Consider the following 13,409-nt stretch of genomic DNA (forward strand, 5'->3'; position numbering starts at 1 on the left):
AACAGTTGAACAAATGTAATAATTGGCATTTAAGTAATCACAATTGTAAAAGGTGTATATATTAATATCAAACACGTTAATACTGATATTACTGTACACAAGGTGGCGCTAATGCACGTCACAGGCTTCTGTCTAACACGAAGTAGAAGAAGAAAGCAGCGGAAGAAGATGTGCGAGTTTCGTTTCCGAGTGACCTACTTAGCTTCTTCTGTTAGCATCAGTTAATAATCTGTATCTCCTACAATGGAACTGGCCATTCTTACAATAGCAATTATCATTTTTTGATGGCAAGCATCACATTTTTCACCCAAGAAGCGATTCAAAAATAAATGAGCATTACTAGCTTAAAGCGTAGCTAAATAGACTAGCTATTGTTAGCCTCTTTGATTGAGCTAGCTAGGCTGGCTGCGATTAAAATGAGTTGTCAAACGTTAGCTGCGTTGTGCTAATACTAACGGCTGTTAGTATTAGCTGTCTAGCTGAGTATCGATTGCTAGCTGATTTAACGCTTACACATTTAGCTATCTTGGCTCAACGTTAGCTAGGTTAACTCTTGCAGCTCCCTTGGATGTTCAGTGTGGTAAGTACACTTTGGTATAAGCTAACCTAATATTTGAATGTATTAGCCTTATCAGTTAGCATCTATCTCAACAATTAACTAGATCTCAGTCATTTTTGAGGTAACGGTGCATTGTGGTTGTAGCTAGCTTTGTTGTTGCTAACATTCTGTTGACACCTGACTTTGGTGGTAGTAATGTCCAGCTGTAGGTGGCTGTAACACTGCTGTGAGACCGCAGACAGTCCGTTTTAGGAGGGCTAACGTTACGTGCAAGCTGCTTCTGTTTATTACATTAAAGAATAATGTTCTGAAACAGTGTTTCCTTTATCCCACTATGATGAGGTGTGTCAAATGCTTGGCAGTCAACTGATGCACTTTACACTTAAGGACCTAGTTATTACTAGGTAGTTGAGTTATACTTGTTTTGCAGTTTGGAAATAAAATGGACATTTAATGTCCATTTAGGGTATTTTCACACCCTTGTATTTTGTCAAATTTGTAGAGAACGAAATGTATGTCTTTAAGTACAGGACACACAATGGGTGTGGTAGAGCATCTGTGTTAAAGAGGGTTCTTCAGTAAGTCAGATGATCTGTGAGGACCACGAAAATAGCAGCTCAATTTCCTTAATGTTAAAAGCTGAAAAATATGTGCTTCTGGGCAGCATTTCACACCCATCTTTGCTTAAGATAAATCAAGATAATAAAAACTTTCGTAATAGCAAAGGATATATTGTGATCTCTCAATTTCATGCTCAAATGTTCTCACTACAATTAGCTTTTTACATCCATATCCCCAGCCATAATAATTACTTATCTATTTGCCAGTGTGCTTTGCCCTGGTTTTTAGGATGTTTTACCACATCTGGTCTCTGCTGCTTTTGTGAATACAAATAACCACGTCCTTATCTGTATAACAACAAAAGAGTACTACAGATTCAGCCATTATACATGGGTTACTCACTTTTGTCAATTAAGAGAAAACTGAACTAATAACATGAATATAAAATCCTTCATCACTTGTTCTAACCCAAACCTAGACTAACAAGCCATCATATTCTTCTGTATTCCAGTCAGGAAGTGACTCTTCAGCCCCATGTCTGCTGAGGCTTCAGTAGGCAGTCATGCTGCTGACTCTGCCCAGTCTGCTGTTTCCCAGCCTGCCTTCCACAACACAGATGAGTTTAGAAATCGAGGTCTTCTGGGGAGCAAGTATGTCAAATTAAATGTGGGTGGCTCACTACATTATACAACTGTTCAGACGTTAAGCAAGGAAGACAGTCTGTTGCGGAGCATATGCGATGGAGGAACAGAGGTTTCCATAGACTCGGAAGGTGAGTGGATGCGTCTGTCTGATGAGCACTAACACTTTCACTGGATCCACATTGTTATTGTTGAATGTCTTGAAGGCTGTGCCATTAATACCAGTATGCAATATTATTCCTTATGCCTTAGTATCATACTTATTTTAGGTGCCCTGTTTAGAATTTATATGAAATCTAATTTGACAAAACCTTAGTTTTACATCAGGATTACCTTTTTAAGCCTTACACTTTTATCATAGAGTATTTTATTCTGATGTAAAACATGATTTATACAATAAAGGGCAACTGTGCAACTTTTGTTAACTTGGACAACAAGTCTCACACTTATGGTGTCGTCCACTTTTGTGCTGTAAGAGTCAAACATCTAAAATACTGTAATGAGATTTGTCTGCCAGATGTTTCACTCTCGCATGCTACAGGATTGTCTGCACTGACTGATATTAACTTTATCTTGTGTGGCCTCTAGTACTGGTTTTATAGGAAAGGTGTGTCTATGCTAGCTGTTTCCATAGGGAATGACTGGGTGCACAATGCGGCCATTAGCCTACGACAAAAAGTAATTAAGATTACTGAAGATTGCAAATAACTGAAAATGTTTTTTCCTGCTGGCACAGGTTGGGTAGTTTTGGATAGGTGTGGCCGACATTTTGGACTTGTTTTGAACTTCCTGCGAGATGGCTCAGTGCCACTTCCGGAGGACCACAAAGAACTGGATGAGGTCCTGAAGGAGGCCCAGTACTATCGGGTCCAGGGACTGGTCCAGCACTGCCTCAGTGCCATGCAGGTAAATAGCTATTTGGCAGACTAAACAAGAAACCTAAAGCCATTACTTTAGACCCTGGTGTTTTATGAAGGGTGTTTCACAATTTATCTGCTAAGTTGATTACTTGATACTTCCAAACAAGTGTTGCCGATGTATTTTATTGTACTTTCTTTCTGTTTACTGTCAGAAACAAAAGGATGTCTTTGAAACTGTGTGTCGCATCCCCATGATCACCTCAGCCAAAGAAGAACAGAAGATGATTGCTACTTGTAGAAAGGTAAATTGCATTTTATCTCAAACAAATAAACCACTGACAAAAGTGTTCAGATACTGTGTACCAAGGGTTACACTTTTTTTCTGTCCAGAATTAAAAAGAATAAATGATTTGAAGTGATTTAGCATTGGGAGAAATTAAAATGTTTGTTGTCTGTTTTTTTCTCAAGGAAATGTTTATCAGTATTTCTTTAATTTGATGAAGATGTTGTATTTATAGACTACATATTTTCTTGGATTAATTAGTTTCTTGTCTCTACAGCCGGTAGTAAAATTGCAGAACAACAGAGGAAACAACAAATACTCTTACACCAGGTAAAAGAATAAGGCTGACCTTGCATGTGTCCTATAGAGTATGAAAAACAATTCTTCCTTCACTTTTTAGTTTCATTATTTGGAGTTTGATGAGAAAGTGCCTATTAATGTTCTCAGTTTATATTCACTTCCTCATTGTCTCTCCCCTGTGACCAGCAACTCTGACGATAACCTGCTGAAGAACATTGAACTGTTTGACAAACTGGTGCTGCGATTTAATGGCCGCGTCCTGTTCGTCAAAGATGTGCTCGGGGATGAGATCTGCTGTTGGTCTTTCTATGGGGAAGGTCGCAAGATTGCTGAAGTATGCTGCACTTCCATTGTCTATGCCACAGAGAAGAAGCAGACCAAAGTAAGCATGACGTACACCAAGACATACATGTCCTTGGAGCATTTTTAGCACAAAGATGGGAAGCACCTCCAAAGATGACTAACTAACACATATCAGGGACAGAGCGAGGCTAGCTTTTGTTATTGAAGCTGTTTGAACAAAAACGAGTAAATAAAGAGTCTGAAAGACTTTCAGATCAGGGAGTAACTCGTATATAATATGTATCCACTATTGTACATAATATATTTTGACGTTGACTGTCCCATTCGTATTTACATCATTTCAAGGCTTCACAGTCTCTCACGTATTTTCCAGGTGACGTCAGTAAGTCCCTGAGGGTTCAGGGTTTAAGGCCTTAGGGGGGGCTTTGGGATTGAGCCTAGCTTTTTGTTTAACAGACAGCTAGAGAGCGGTATCGACTCTCCCATCTAACTCTACACCAGAAAACAAAATAGGTGTATTTTTTTAAATGGCATTGTCGTATTATTGCGAATAATGTTCAGCTATTATGGTCAACATATTAATGTTACTGCTCTGATGGGAAATCTCACCTGGTTGTTTTGTAGGTTGAGTTTCCTGAGGCTCGAATCTTTGAAGAGACCCTCAATATCCTCATTTACGAGAATGGCAGAGGATCTGGTCCAGGAGGCTTACACCTCTTAGATTCAAGAGGCTCAGCTTCATCACTGGGAGCTGAGGAAGAGGGAGCTACGGGAGGCGAGAGGCGAGTAAGACGGATCCACGTAAGGAGGCATATTATGCACGATGAAAGAGGGCCCGGTCAGCAAACTGTGTATAAGGACTAATAATGTGAAACACGAGGCCCGGAGAGAGTGAATTTATATATGTTCGTTTTTCCTTGATTGCCGGAATGAAAGAGATGTCCGTGATCATAGCAATAGCTCGGTAGCTAGTTATGTCGTTCAAATATCTTAATACGTCACTGCACAGAAATGTAGGAGTCGATGACTGATCTGTAACTGAAGTAAGAGTTGTTTGGACATCAAAAATGCTTCTGTTTACAAGAAAACAAATTGTGTACATTATTTAAATAGGAAATGTGTGAAATTACCTGGGACGTGAAACTGGCATAAATATTGCTTTTCAAATGTTAAGGAACTTCCTGTATGTTACCGAATGGGCCTACAAGCCCATCTCCCACCCCACTTGTTAGAGTGGGTGTTAATGATATGCACTGGCACCCTCCTCTGTTTGACTTATAGGAAACACTGTCAGTCTGTTTATTCAGGGTGTGAAACATCAGTTGCCTGTTCATAAGTTGGACTGATATGCTGCCTGGCAGTAATGAACAGAGGATGGTCAAGCTTAGCCTAGATATGTTAACACTGGAATAAAACTGGGTAGCCGTTTAAGGAAGGTTGTCTATGAATGAGATTGTTGAGCAGCTCCATTTTCTTTATTTAAATTATTACTGCTGTTGCTTCAAGATGTTTTTATCAATTAATTTATGAACCTAATTTATTGTTTGGTATTTAACTTTTGTATTGTATGCAATCTTTGTGTTAACTAGTGCTCAAGTGAGTTTAAATTGTTGGAATGATATGATGCACTGTACGGCACGCACCAGATTTTGAATTGACTCCTGTAAATGACTAAATAGTGTACTTACATTTCAGTTTAATGTTTCATGAGGAACCGTGATCATTTCTTTGATATTGTGTTTTATTCTGAGCCATGATCTTTCACTTTTGCTTTATGTTTTGTACTGAACCACTGAAATGTGCTGCAGGTGATTGGCCATACAGTGATGATAGGCAATTAATGCTTGGTTTTATTTGTATTCCCCCCGGGGAGAGGATACACATTTTCTTTCTGATATTCACCAGTGTTTTGAGTAAACCTAATCTCTCTGAATATTGGGGAAAAAAACATTGAATGAGAGCAATATGTATCTCAGACCCTTAATAATATCACCTTAGAATACCTTCAAATATGCACTAATATGACTTCCGTCCTATTGTGGTCATGGAAATGTTCTGAATAAATTACTTGTGAAATCAAACTGAAGCTTCTTGGTTTTTATTTTTTCCTACAAAATGTTACAATAAAGAAATTTACTTAAAAACATAAATGTTGACAGAAAACAAATGGGAGTTACCCACAATATATGTTTTACTGTGTTTACTTAATATGCTCCAAACTTTTCATTTATTTAAACAGCTGGTAAGAAATTTGAGACTTTATAACTTTACATGTCATTTTGAGAGTTTATGAAATATATTGATCATTAAAGAAAAGACTAAATAAAGGTATTACCATGAGATAAAAGCTAGAGAATATGTGTGGGTGGGTTTATAGTTTTTATTTTGACAGGGCGTCTGATGTCACTTCCGGTAACTGCCTGGCGTCTCCGCTGCCGCCAAAAAGAAACCTTCAAAGCCAGTAATGATGGTGTCAAAGAAAGAGGCGACGGCTATCCGCAAGTTTGTGTGTGGTCAGTTCCGTGATGAGCCGAACCTCAGGTATTGTTAAAGCATTTAAGAGGTTTTTAGTGTTGTTTGTACCGAGAATAAGTACACAGGTCTTTGCGCATCGATTGTTTGCGTGTTTGGTGACAATTCATGTTGCTAACTTTGGTCTACAGACTAGTCTACATGCAGTTAACAGAAATACACACAGACATATAACGTTACCTGTTAACTCATCCCAGGGTCATCAGTTGGTTTTAACCAGCTGCATGTTGCGCATTTTACGCCAACATTGCAGTCGCTGTTACTTTAATGCGCCATTTCTCATAAAGACAACTCAATACGCACACCTGACGCAGACCATGTTGTGGTTTGTCGTGTACTGACTTCATCTGATTTAGAATCAGTATAGTGTGGGTATGTATCGGTTTTTAGATGTCAGTCTGGTCTGTGTTCAAAAACACAAATACTTTAATTGCCTGTTGCTGTAATCTTCCTCTCTCTCACACCATGATTAATCTCTATCATTTGTTATTGCAGCACGCTGACCTTAGGGATTTTAAAAAGGCGATATCTGGCTCATGTGCGATGTGAATCATTAGGTCCAGAAGCCAGAAATATCATGAGACAGGTGGTTGAAGAGGAACTGATGAAAATGCAGGTTTCTGAATTCTTCCTACACATCTTGTTTCTTTAAGTGTTTTGGATTTCTGTGGGCGGATCGTTTTTAGTTCTGTAGTTAATACTGTCATTATGCTCCATTTGTTTTTCCTGCCAGGACAATGACGAAAATGATAGTGAGTTGGAGACCAGCAAGAAGCCCCAAAACAAAAGGAAGAGAGAAAAGGACGAAGTGATAAGTGAGGAGGAAGAAGACAAAGATGATGAAGAAGAGTCCATGGCAAAGAGATCACGTCGTCAGTCAAACTCGTCATCGGGTAGGTTCTTTTGGTCTACTGCATGTTCTACTCTAAAGTTACTCATAAAAAATGTCCTGGACCATAATTAACAGTAGCTCTAGAGCTGCAAGAAATCATTATTTTCATTATCGATTAATCTGCAGTTCTTTTCCTTGAATCATTGTTTGGTCTGAATATTAGCCCATCATTCCTTGTTGATGTCAAAAGGTCTTTTTTTGTACAACTAACTGTCCAAAACCCACAGATATCCAGTTTATTGTGAAATGAAATATAGAAAACATCATATATGAGAAGCCAGAACCAACAAATATTTGACATTTGACATTGGTCAATGATCACTAACAAAACACATTTTTGGCCACATTTTTGAATACGCTTATTAGGACAATTTCTCACAAATCTTTAATACACCGCCGCAAGGCTGTAATTCTAGTTTCAGTGAGTTTTGTTGCTCCGTTGTAAACCATTGTCTTTCCTTGTGCGATTCATGACAGAATCGGCGGACGAAGACGACTGCAAAACAGGAAGTGAGAGTGAAGAAGAAGAGAGACTTAAATCTGAATCTGAGGATGCAGAGCAAGAGGTGAAAAAATCACAGCGAAAGACAAATGCAAACGGTAAACAACGGATAAGCAGTGAAGACTCAACAGATGAGGAAATGAATAAGTCGGAAGAAAACGATAAGAACGAGAGTACCTGTGAGGACGAACCAAAAGAAGTGGTGATGAAGAGAGCGAATGCTACAAAGAATGGAGAGAAAAGAAGCAGCAATACAAGTGAAGGAAAGAAAACACCACAGAGTGACAAAGAGAAAGAAACGGACACGGACAGCAAGTCAGAAAAAAGTGACAAAATCAACGGCAATGACTCCTCAGACGACGGTGAAAAAGGTGACTGCAACTTTATACTTGCATAGCCAGTACTTCAATGTTTATTAATTTCATGTATTTATTATGACTTGATATGACTTTTTGTTGTGTTATGCAGAAGAAAAAGTCTCGGTGGAACACAAAAATACCGACTTAGACTCAGATTCATCATCACTCCCCTCATTGGAGGATGAACAGCATAGTGGGAAAAAACAAACAAAAGACGACAAAAAGAAGAAAGCCACGAAAAAAGAGGAGAAGAGCGCCAGAAGTCAAAAGGTGAGCCTATGATTGGTGTTATCAAGCTTTGTAAACATTTAATGAAGTCCGTCCTCGCTCTTTAAATTGAGTAAAGGTGCCTTGAAATTTTCTTGATCGCCCTCCGTGTTTTGAATGGAGTCAAGAGACAAAGTCTAATATGAATAGTAGAAAGAAAGGGATAGCCAGAACACCTGTGTATGTAATTGTAGGATCACGGTTAACGCAGCTTCTCTTCACAACATGTCTTCCCTCGGATTCGTCCTGCAGGATGACGACAAAGCTGTTGTGAGGCTGAAGCGGTACATTTCTCTGTGTGGTGTGAGGCTGAATTACAAGAAGCTCCTCGGCGGCTGTCGCTCTGTTCGCTCCCAGGTGGCTGTTCTGAAGAAGGAGCTTGAAGGTCTTGGTGTCCATGGTCAGTGGGAATACATTCACTTTTCAACATACCACACATTCTGGGCATAATTGCTAAAATGTTTACATTTGCCCATTATAAGGTATCTTACATGTATTTCTAGTTGATTGTAAGTGGTGAAAGAGTAGAGGTGATATTTGTGGCCTCCAGAAAACAAATCTGTATGTTCTGTTTAATTTTCTTTAGAATTGACACAATTTGTTTAACTCTGGGAAACATTGATTAAAGTGATAATGTGTGTGTTTGTGTGTTTTTTTTCACACAGGTCAGCCATCTATTATCAAATGCAAAAAAGTCAGAATGAAGAGAGAGGAATCTCAGGAACTAGCTGAGCTCGATGTCAGCAACATCATTGCCACAAAAGGTAACTATTTGTTTCTTTTCTTGAGTGTTGACACCCACTATGTGAGTTTCTGGTTTTCTGGAGGAAGAGAGTCATTATTTAGTTTTTCTAAGTAGCCAAGCACCGTTTCTCACAATGATTCACTTGCCAAGAAAAGTGCACAATTTTGTTGTATGTTCCCCTCAATTTGTGTAAATTCCATTTGTTGTCTTATTTATTGTGCATATCTCTAATCAATACAGGAAAGACTAGTTGGATCAATTTTAATTCTAGATAAGCAAAAAAGTATAAATGCATTGGGCTTGGCAGTTATAGGATATTTGTGGGGGAAATAATAGTAACATTGTTAATGTGATGCGTACGCACTGTGACTGTTAACATAGTTTGAAGAGTTGTAGACATTTACTAGTTTCTCAAATAGAAAACTCTCCATCATCCAAAACAATATCAATCTTGTTGCATACACCACACACTGAAATAATATATTTGTTATATATAAATAAATATTGTGAAAACATTTACTAAGGAAGATAATGTGGAAACCTCTCCCAGGTCGACCAAAACGCAGAGGAGCCTCAGCATGGCAGGAACAACCCAGCCCTCCGTCCGCTACATATCTGCGCTCTCTGAACTCTGGCTCTGATAGTGACGAGGAAAACAACACACCCAGAGGGCGGAGGAGAGCCACAGACTGGGCCAACCTGCAGGGGATCATCAGTGATGATGCAGAGAGCAACTGACAGAGACGTCTTCTCTTGTGCTCTGTCAAGACGGCATTTGGATATGGGCATTCCCTTTTATTTGTACAAAAATAGAGGGGGGGGGATGTTAAATATGGTAATGTATTATGGTAAATGAACGTTTGTTATATTTCAAATAAAGCTATTGTGATCTTATGGAACAACTATTTTATTTTTACCAGGGAATCAAAGCATAAAGAGTGTTGATTGAACTAAAAACTGCATATAAAACAGGCAGAGGACATAGAAGTAATTACAGGGACTAGACGGCAAAGTAATGCACTAGAAAAAATGGCAAAGAGCACATTATAATCTTTTCAGAAATTCGGAGTTGAGCTACACAATCTTTATATTGTTACCCTTGGAAATGTGTGCGGAACGAATGTCAGGAGGCTCTTGGATTTACGGACTATTTCGCAGACGGACCGCTCCGTCTTTACCGTTCCTGTCGCACATCTGTAGTCCGCACGCACTCCTTCAGGTCATTGAGATATTTCTTGCTAATTACTTTAATGGCCGCACTTTTGTTGCGTGTTTGTGTGGATACGGCAGCATTATGTTATGCTGTTGCTAATAAATGTGTCATTACTTTACTCTGACATCGTCTGGATACAAAATAATAACTACATGCATGTGACCCTCAACCTGCTGCACGTAACCCGTCTGTAACTGATGCCTCAAAATATCAACATTACATATGTGTAGGCTGGATCAAAATGACTTAAACGAATGCTTTATATATATATCTTTGTAATTCATATTTTTTATGTTTTTGTTTTAACTCCTAGGTTATACATTCTTGTCATCAGATGTTTCTAAACTGAGGCGAAATGTAATAAATTGCACAAGGCATTCTCTATACCAGTACAGCCTCCAATCGCAAAATTGCATCTACAGTTAAGGTTAGAGGAAGAGGATTGTAAACGAAAAACAACCCATTGAAGCAAAAAGTAACAAGGGACATTATGTAGTAATAATTGAAGGTATAGCCTGCAATCACAGAGCCAGTCCACCAAATTGGTGTACAGTATACTGTATTTGTTTTTTCAAGGTCAAGCGCCTTTGCCACAGAATATACAATTTCACACAATGAAAAGAATACATATTTTATAACCCTTCCCTTGCAAATGTTAGTATATTTTCTAAAGTTAGATTAATTTAAAACCCAAGCTACATATTTCATGCAGGAATGGATGATGATGCACCCGATGAGGCCTTGGCTGACTTCAAGACGAAGCCCCTCGGAGGATGGGGTGTTGCTCAGATAGCTGCTGCCACTGGGCTTTCTGTTTATGCCGTATGGGTGGGAATAGTCCAGCCAGGATTCCGAAAAGTCCCCTTGAGGCTACAGGTATGGTCTACACCTTCATAACACTTTGAATTACGTAATGTAACTCTTGTACAATCTGTACAACAATTGTTTTTATCTCTTTTACATTTCTTCTAGGTCCCGTACATTCCTGCCAGCAAAGCTCAAGTAGATCATGTAATGACAATGTTTAGAGGTCGAAAGGGAGGCCTTGTGGATTTGGGATCTGGTGATGGCCGCATTGTAAGTATATGCAAGTTTATTTTTGGCTCCTTTTTCTTGCGCTGGTTAGCAATGTTTTTTGACCGTGGTCCTTTTTAACCCTCGAGGTCTTGGAAGCACATCGGCAGGGTTTCACTCCTGCTGTTGGGTATGAGCTCAACCCTTGGCTTGTTCGCCTGGCCAACTTTCATGCCTGGAGAGCAGGCCATCATGATGAAGTGTCATACCGACGGGAAGATCTCTGGAAGGTCCGACTTTTATCACTTGTATTATGGCATTAGTATGGCACTCCTGTTCAAATTGACAAGATTTCACAATATTACTGTAGTTTGCAACAACATGATAGTTGGATTGGAAATGTCCCCACTCCTAGAAGAAATGCAAGAACAACACAATCTGACTATCTCCATCTAAATTGCTGACAAAGGAGTTTCGTATTAGCAAATATGGAAGGGAATTGACCAAACAACTTTTTGAATAATTCACATACAGGTTACTTAGTGTTCTTAGTGTTGCACTTTAAGTTAACTTTATTCTTCCATTTGAATAGTACTGAAAAAGCACTTTTTTTGTTGCATGTGATTGTTGTATTTGTGCTTTTTAAAGATAAATTGTTAATGGAGTGGCCTATTTACAACTTACCTTGTATCTCATCACAGGTCGACTTGACAGAATGCAAAAATGTGACAGTATTTTTGGCTCCTAGTGTGGTGAGTAATATAATGAACCGATATAAACTAGAATAAGGGCCATCTCATTGTAGCACACAGCCAAGCAAACATTGCAGAAATAAAGAAGAAATGCAGCTTATTAAAAGTTAGGTGAGATGATGAGATAATACTCTTTAAGCCAGGTGGCTGCAACTTGTTGAAAGGAACCCAGCTACCATGAACTTACATTTTTTTAGATTCCTGATATTAACAAAATCTAAGAATAATCTTTCAGGTGGTTCAGATTCATTATCATGGGTCAATTTCAGTAAGTTTCTGTTGACGTATTACAGTAATGTTTTACTGTGCTCTTGTGTTCCATAGCTTTCATTGTTGCAGCAGAAGTTGCAGACTGAGCTTCCTGATGATGCCTTAGTGGTAGCTGGTCGTTTTCCCTTCCCTGACTGGACACCCTGCAGGATTGAGGGACATGGTGTGGACAGAGCTTGGGCATATAGCATGCAAGCACAAAGACAGCACATCTTCAAGAAAAATGACAAGCTCACGGATAGCAACCTAAACTATGAACTAACCAAAGAGAAAGGATCCACTTGAAGCTACTTGGATTTTCCGAGTCTTTTGCACTCTGTAATGGTAACATTAAATCAGAGTCATTAACTTACTCCTCATGAGATATAAACACCCTTTCCTGGAAAATGTAGGACATTTTTGAACCACGTTTGAACCAGAATCTCCCGAGCAAGGCTTTGCCATAAGAACACTGTATATTTTTTAAGAATTACCTGCCTGGGGAGAGCAAGCTTAAACATTTTGTATCATCTGTATTTTGTTCTACTGTGTTCAGTATATGCCACAAAACAGAAGATTATTTTATGTTGTAAGTGTTATTGAATTTAGTCATTATTGTTATTATTACTTAATATTTCTTATACAGGCCTATGTATAGTTAGACAACTTCAGAGGACATTTTGGATTCTATGATGCAGCTAGTTTTCTACAGGCAGGATGAACACAAAAGTAAAAGGCTTTATGTGTGACGCTCAAAGGCACTTAGTGCTGTGGAAATGTCTTCACCTCAGCTGGTGTGGAATGTGTCTCTCCAGGCTCTGGATGTGAAAGGTAGACCTAGACTAACACTAGTCAGTGTTTCTCACAAACAGATTGTAACACTAACAAAAAACATCAGGGACCATCGTGTATAAAGAGTACAATAACTGATGCTTTTTCTCTAGATTTTTTAGTTTTTACCTTGCTGTGATGGTTTCTTCAACAACAAAAACAAACGAAATGAATTGCTCTAATCTATGTATGTATTATACATTGCTCGTTCTCATGTACCATGTCACTTTAATTCTGGTAACGTGTAGCATTTAGGTGAAATCCCACTTTGTCTGACATTCAATATGGGTTTACAGTGACTAAAACATTGTTTTAATATATTGTTTACAATAAATTATTTAAACAAAATGCTGCATTAACTTCACGACCCACGTCCTTCCAGGATACAAGTAACATTCAACGTTCATCTATATGTTATGTGAAAGGCAAAAATGGGAGAGAAATCTAAATGTTCTTAGAGGTGCAGATTTCTTCAAATGGTGTAATAATGCTTGAAAGGTCCTGTAGATAATAATCCGTGTTGAGGGAGTAAACGTTTCCACACTG

At 38.7% G+C, this 13,409-nt stretch overlaps 3 protein-coding genes across 4 annotated transcripts; all 3 read left to right on the top strand.

The window, feature by feature from the left end:
* Window positions 1-203: 203 nt before the first annotated feature.
* Window positions 204-5,567, top strand: kctd13 (potassium channel tetramerization domain containing 13). Its single transcript, XM_079178199.1, has 7 exons — window positions 204-580; window positions 1,632-1,892; window positions 2,498-2,667; window positions 2,834-2,923; window positions 3,182-3,234; window positions 3,391-3,586; window positions 4,132-5,567. Exons 2-7 carry the CDS (start codon window positions 1,655-1,657, stop codon window positions 4,369-4,371), a joined length of 987 nt encoding a protein of 328 aa, XP_079034325.1. The 5' UTR covers window positions 204-580; window positions 1,632-1,654; the 3' UTR covers window positions 4,372-5,567.
* A 407-nt stretch (window positions 5,568-5,974) lies between these two features.
* On the top strand, window positions 5,975-9,633 carry hirip3 (HIRA interacting protein 3; the record flags this gene model as incomplete). Of its 2 annotated transcripts, none has more annotated exons than XM_079178389.1 (8): window positions 5,975-6,048; window positions 6,535-6,655; window positions 6,773-6,932; window positions 7,409-7,804; window positions 7,902-8,062; window positions 8,312-8,459; window positions 8,725-8,823; window positions 9,355-9,633. In XM_079178389.1, 8 exons carry the CDS (start codon window positions 5,975-5,977, stop codon window positions 9,540-9,542), a joined length of 1,347 nt encoding a protein of 448 aa, XP_079034515.1. In that variant the 3' UTR covers window positions 9,543-9,633. The 2 variants fall into 2 exon arrangements, with proteins under 2 accessions (XP_079034515.1, XP_079034516.1); XM_079178390.1 differs by having other exon boundaries at window positions 6,016-6,053.
* A 373-nt stretch (window positions 9,634-10,006) lies between these two features.
* antkmt (adenine nucleotide translocase lysine methyltransferase) lies at window positions 10,007-13,122 on the top strand. Its single transcript, XM_079178391.1, has 6 exons — window positions 10,007-10,023; window positions 10,730-10,893; window positions 10,990-11,094; window positions 11,181-11,321; window positions 11,733-11,783; window positions 12,108-13,122. The coding sequence occupies exons 2-6, from the start codon at window positions 10,732-10,734 to the stop codon at window positions 12,336-12,338; spliced, it is 690 nt and encodes a 229-aa protein (XP_079034517.1). The 5' UTR covers window positions 10,007-10,023; window positions 10,730-10,731; the 3' UTR covers window positions 12,339-13,122.
* Window positions 13,123-13,409: the final 287 nt, after the last annotated feature.

The sequence above is a fragment of the Pholis gunnellus genome (assembly GCF_910591455.1).
Source record: "Pholis gunnellus genome assembly, chromosome: 17".
NCBI lineage: Eukaryota > Metazoa > Chordata > Actinopteri > Perciformes > Pholidae > Pholis > Pholis gunnellus.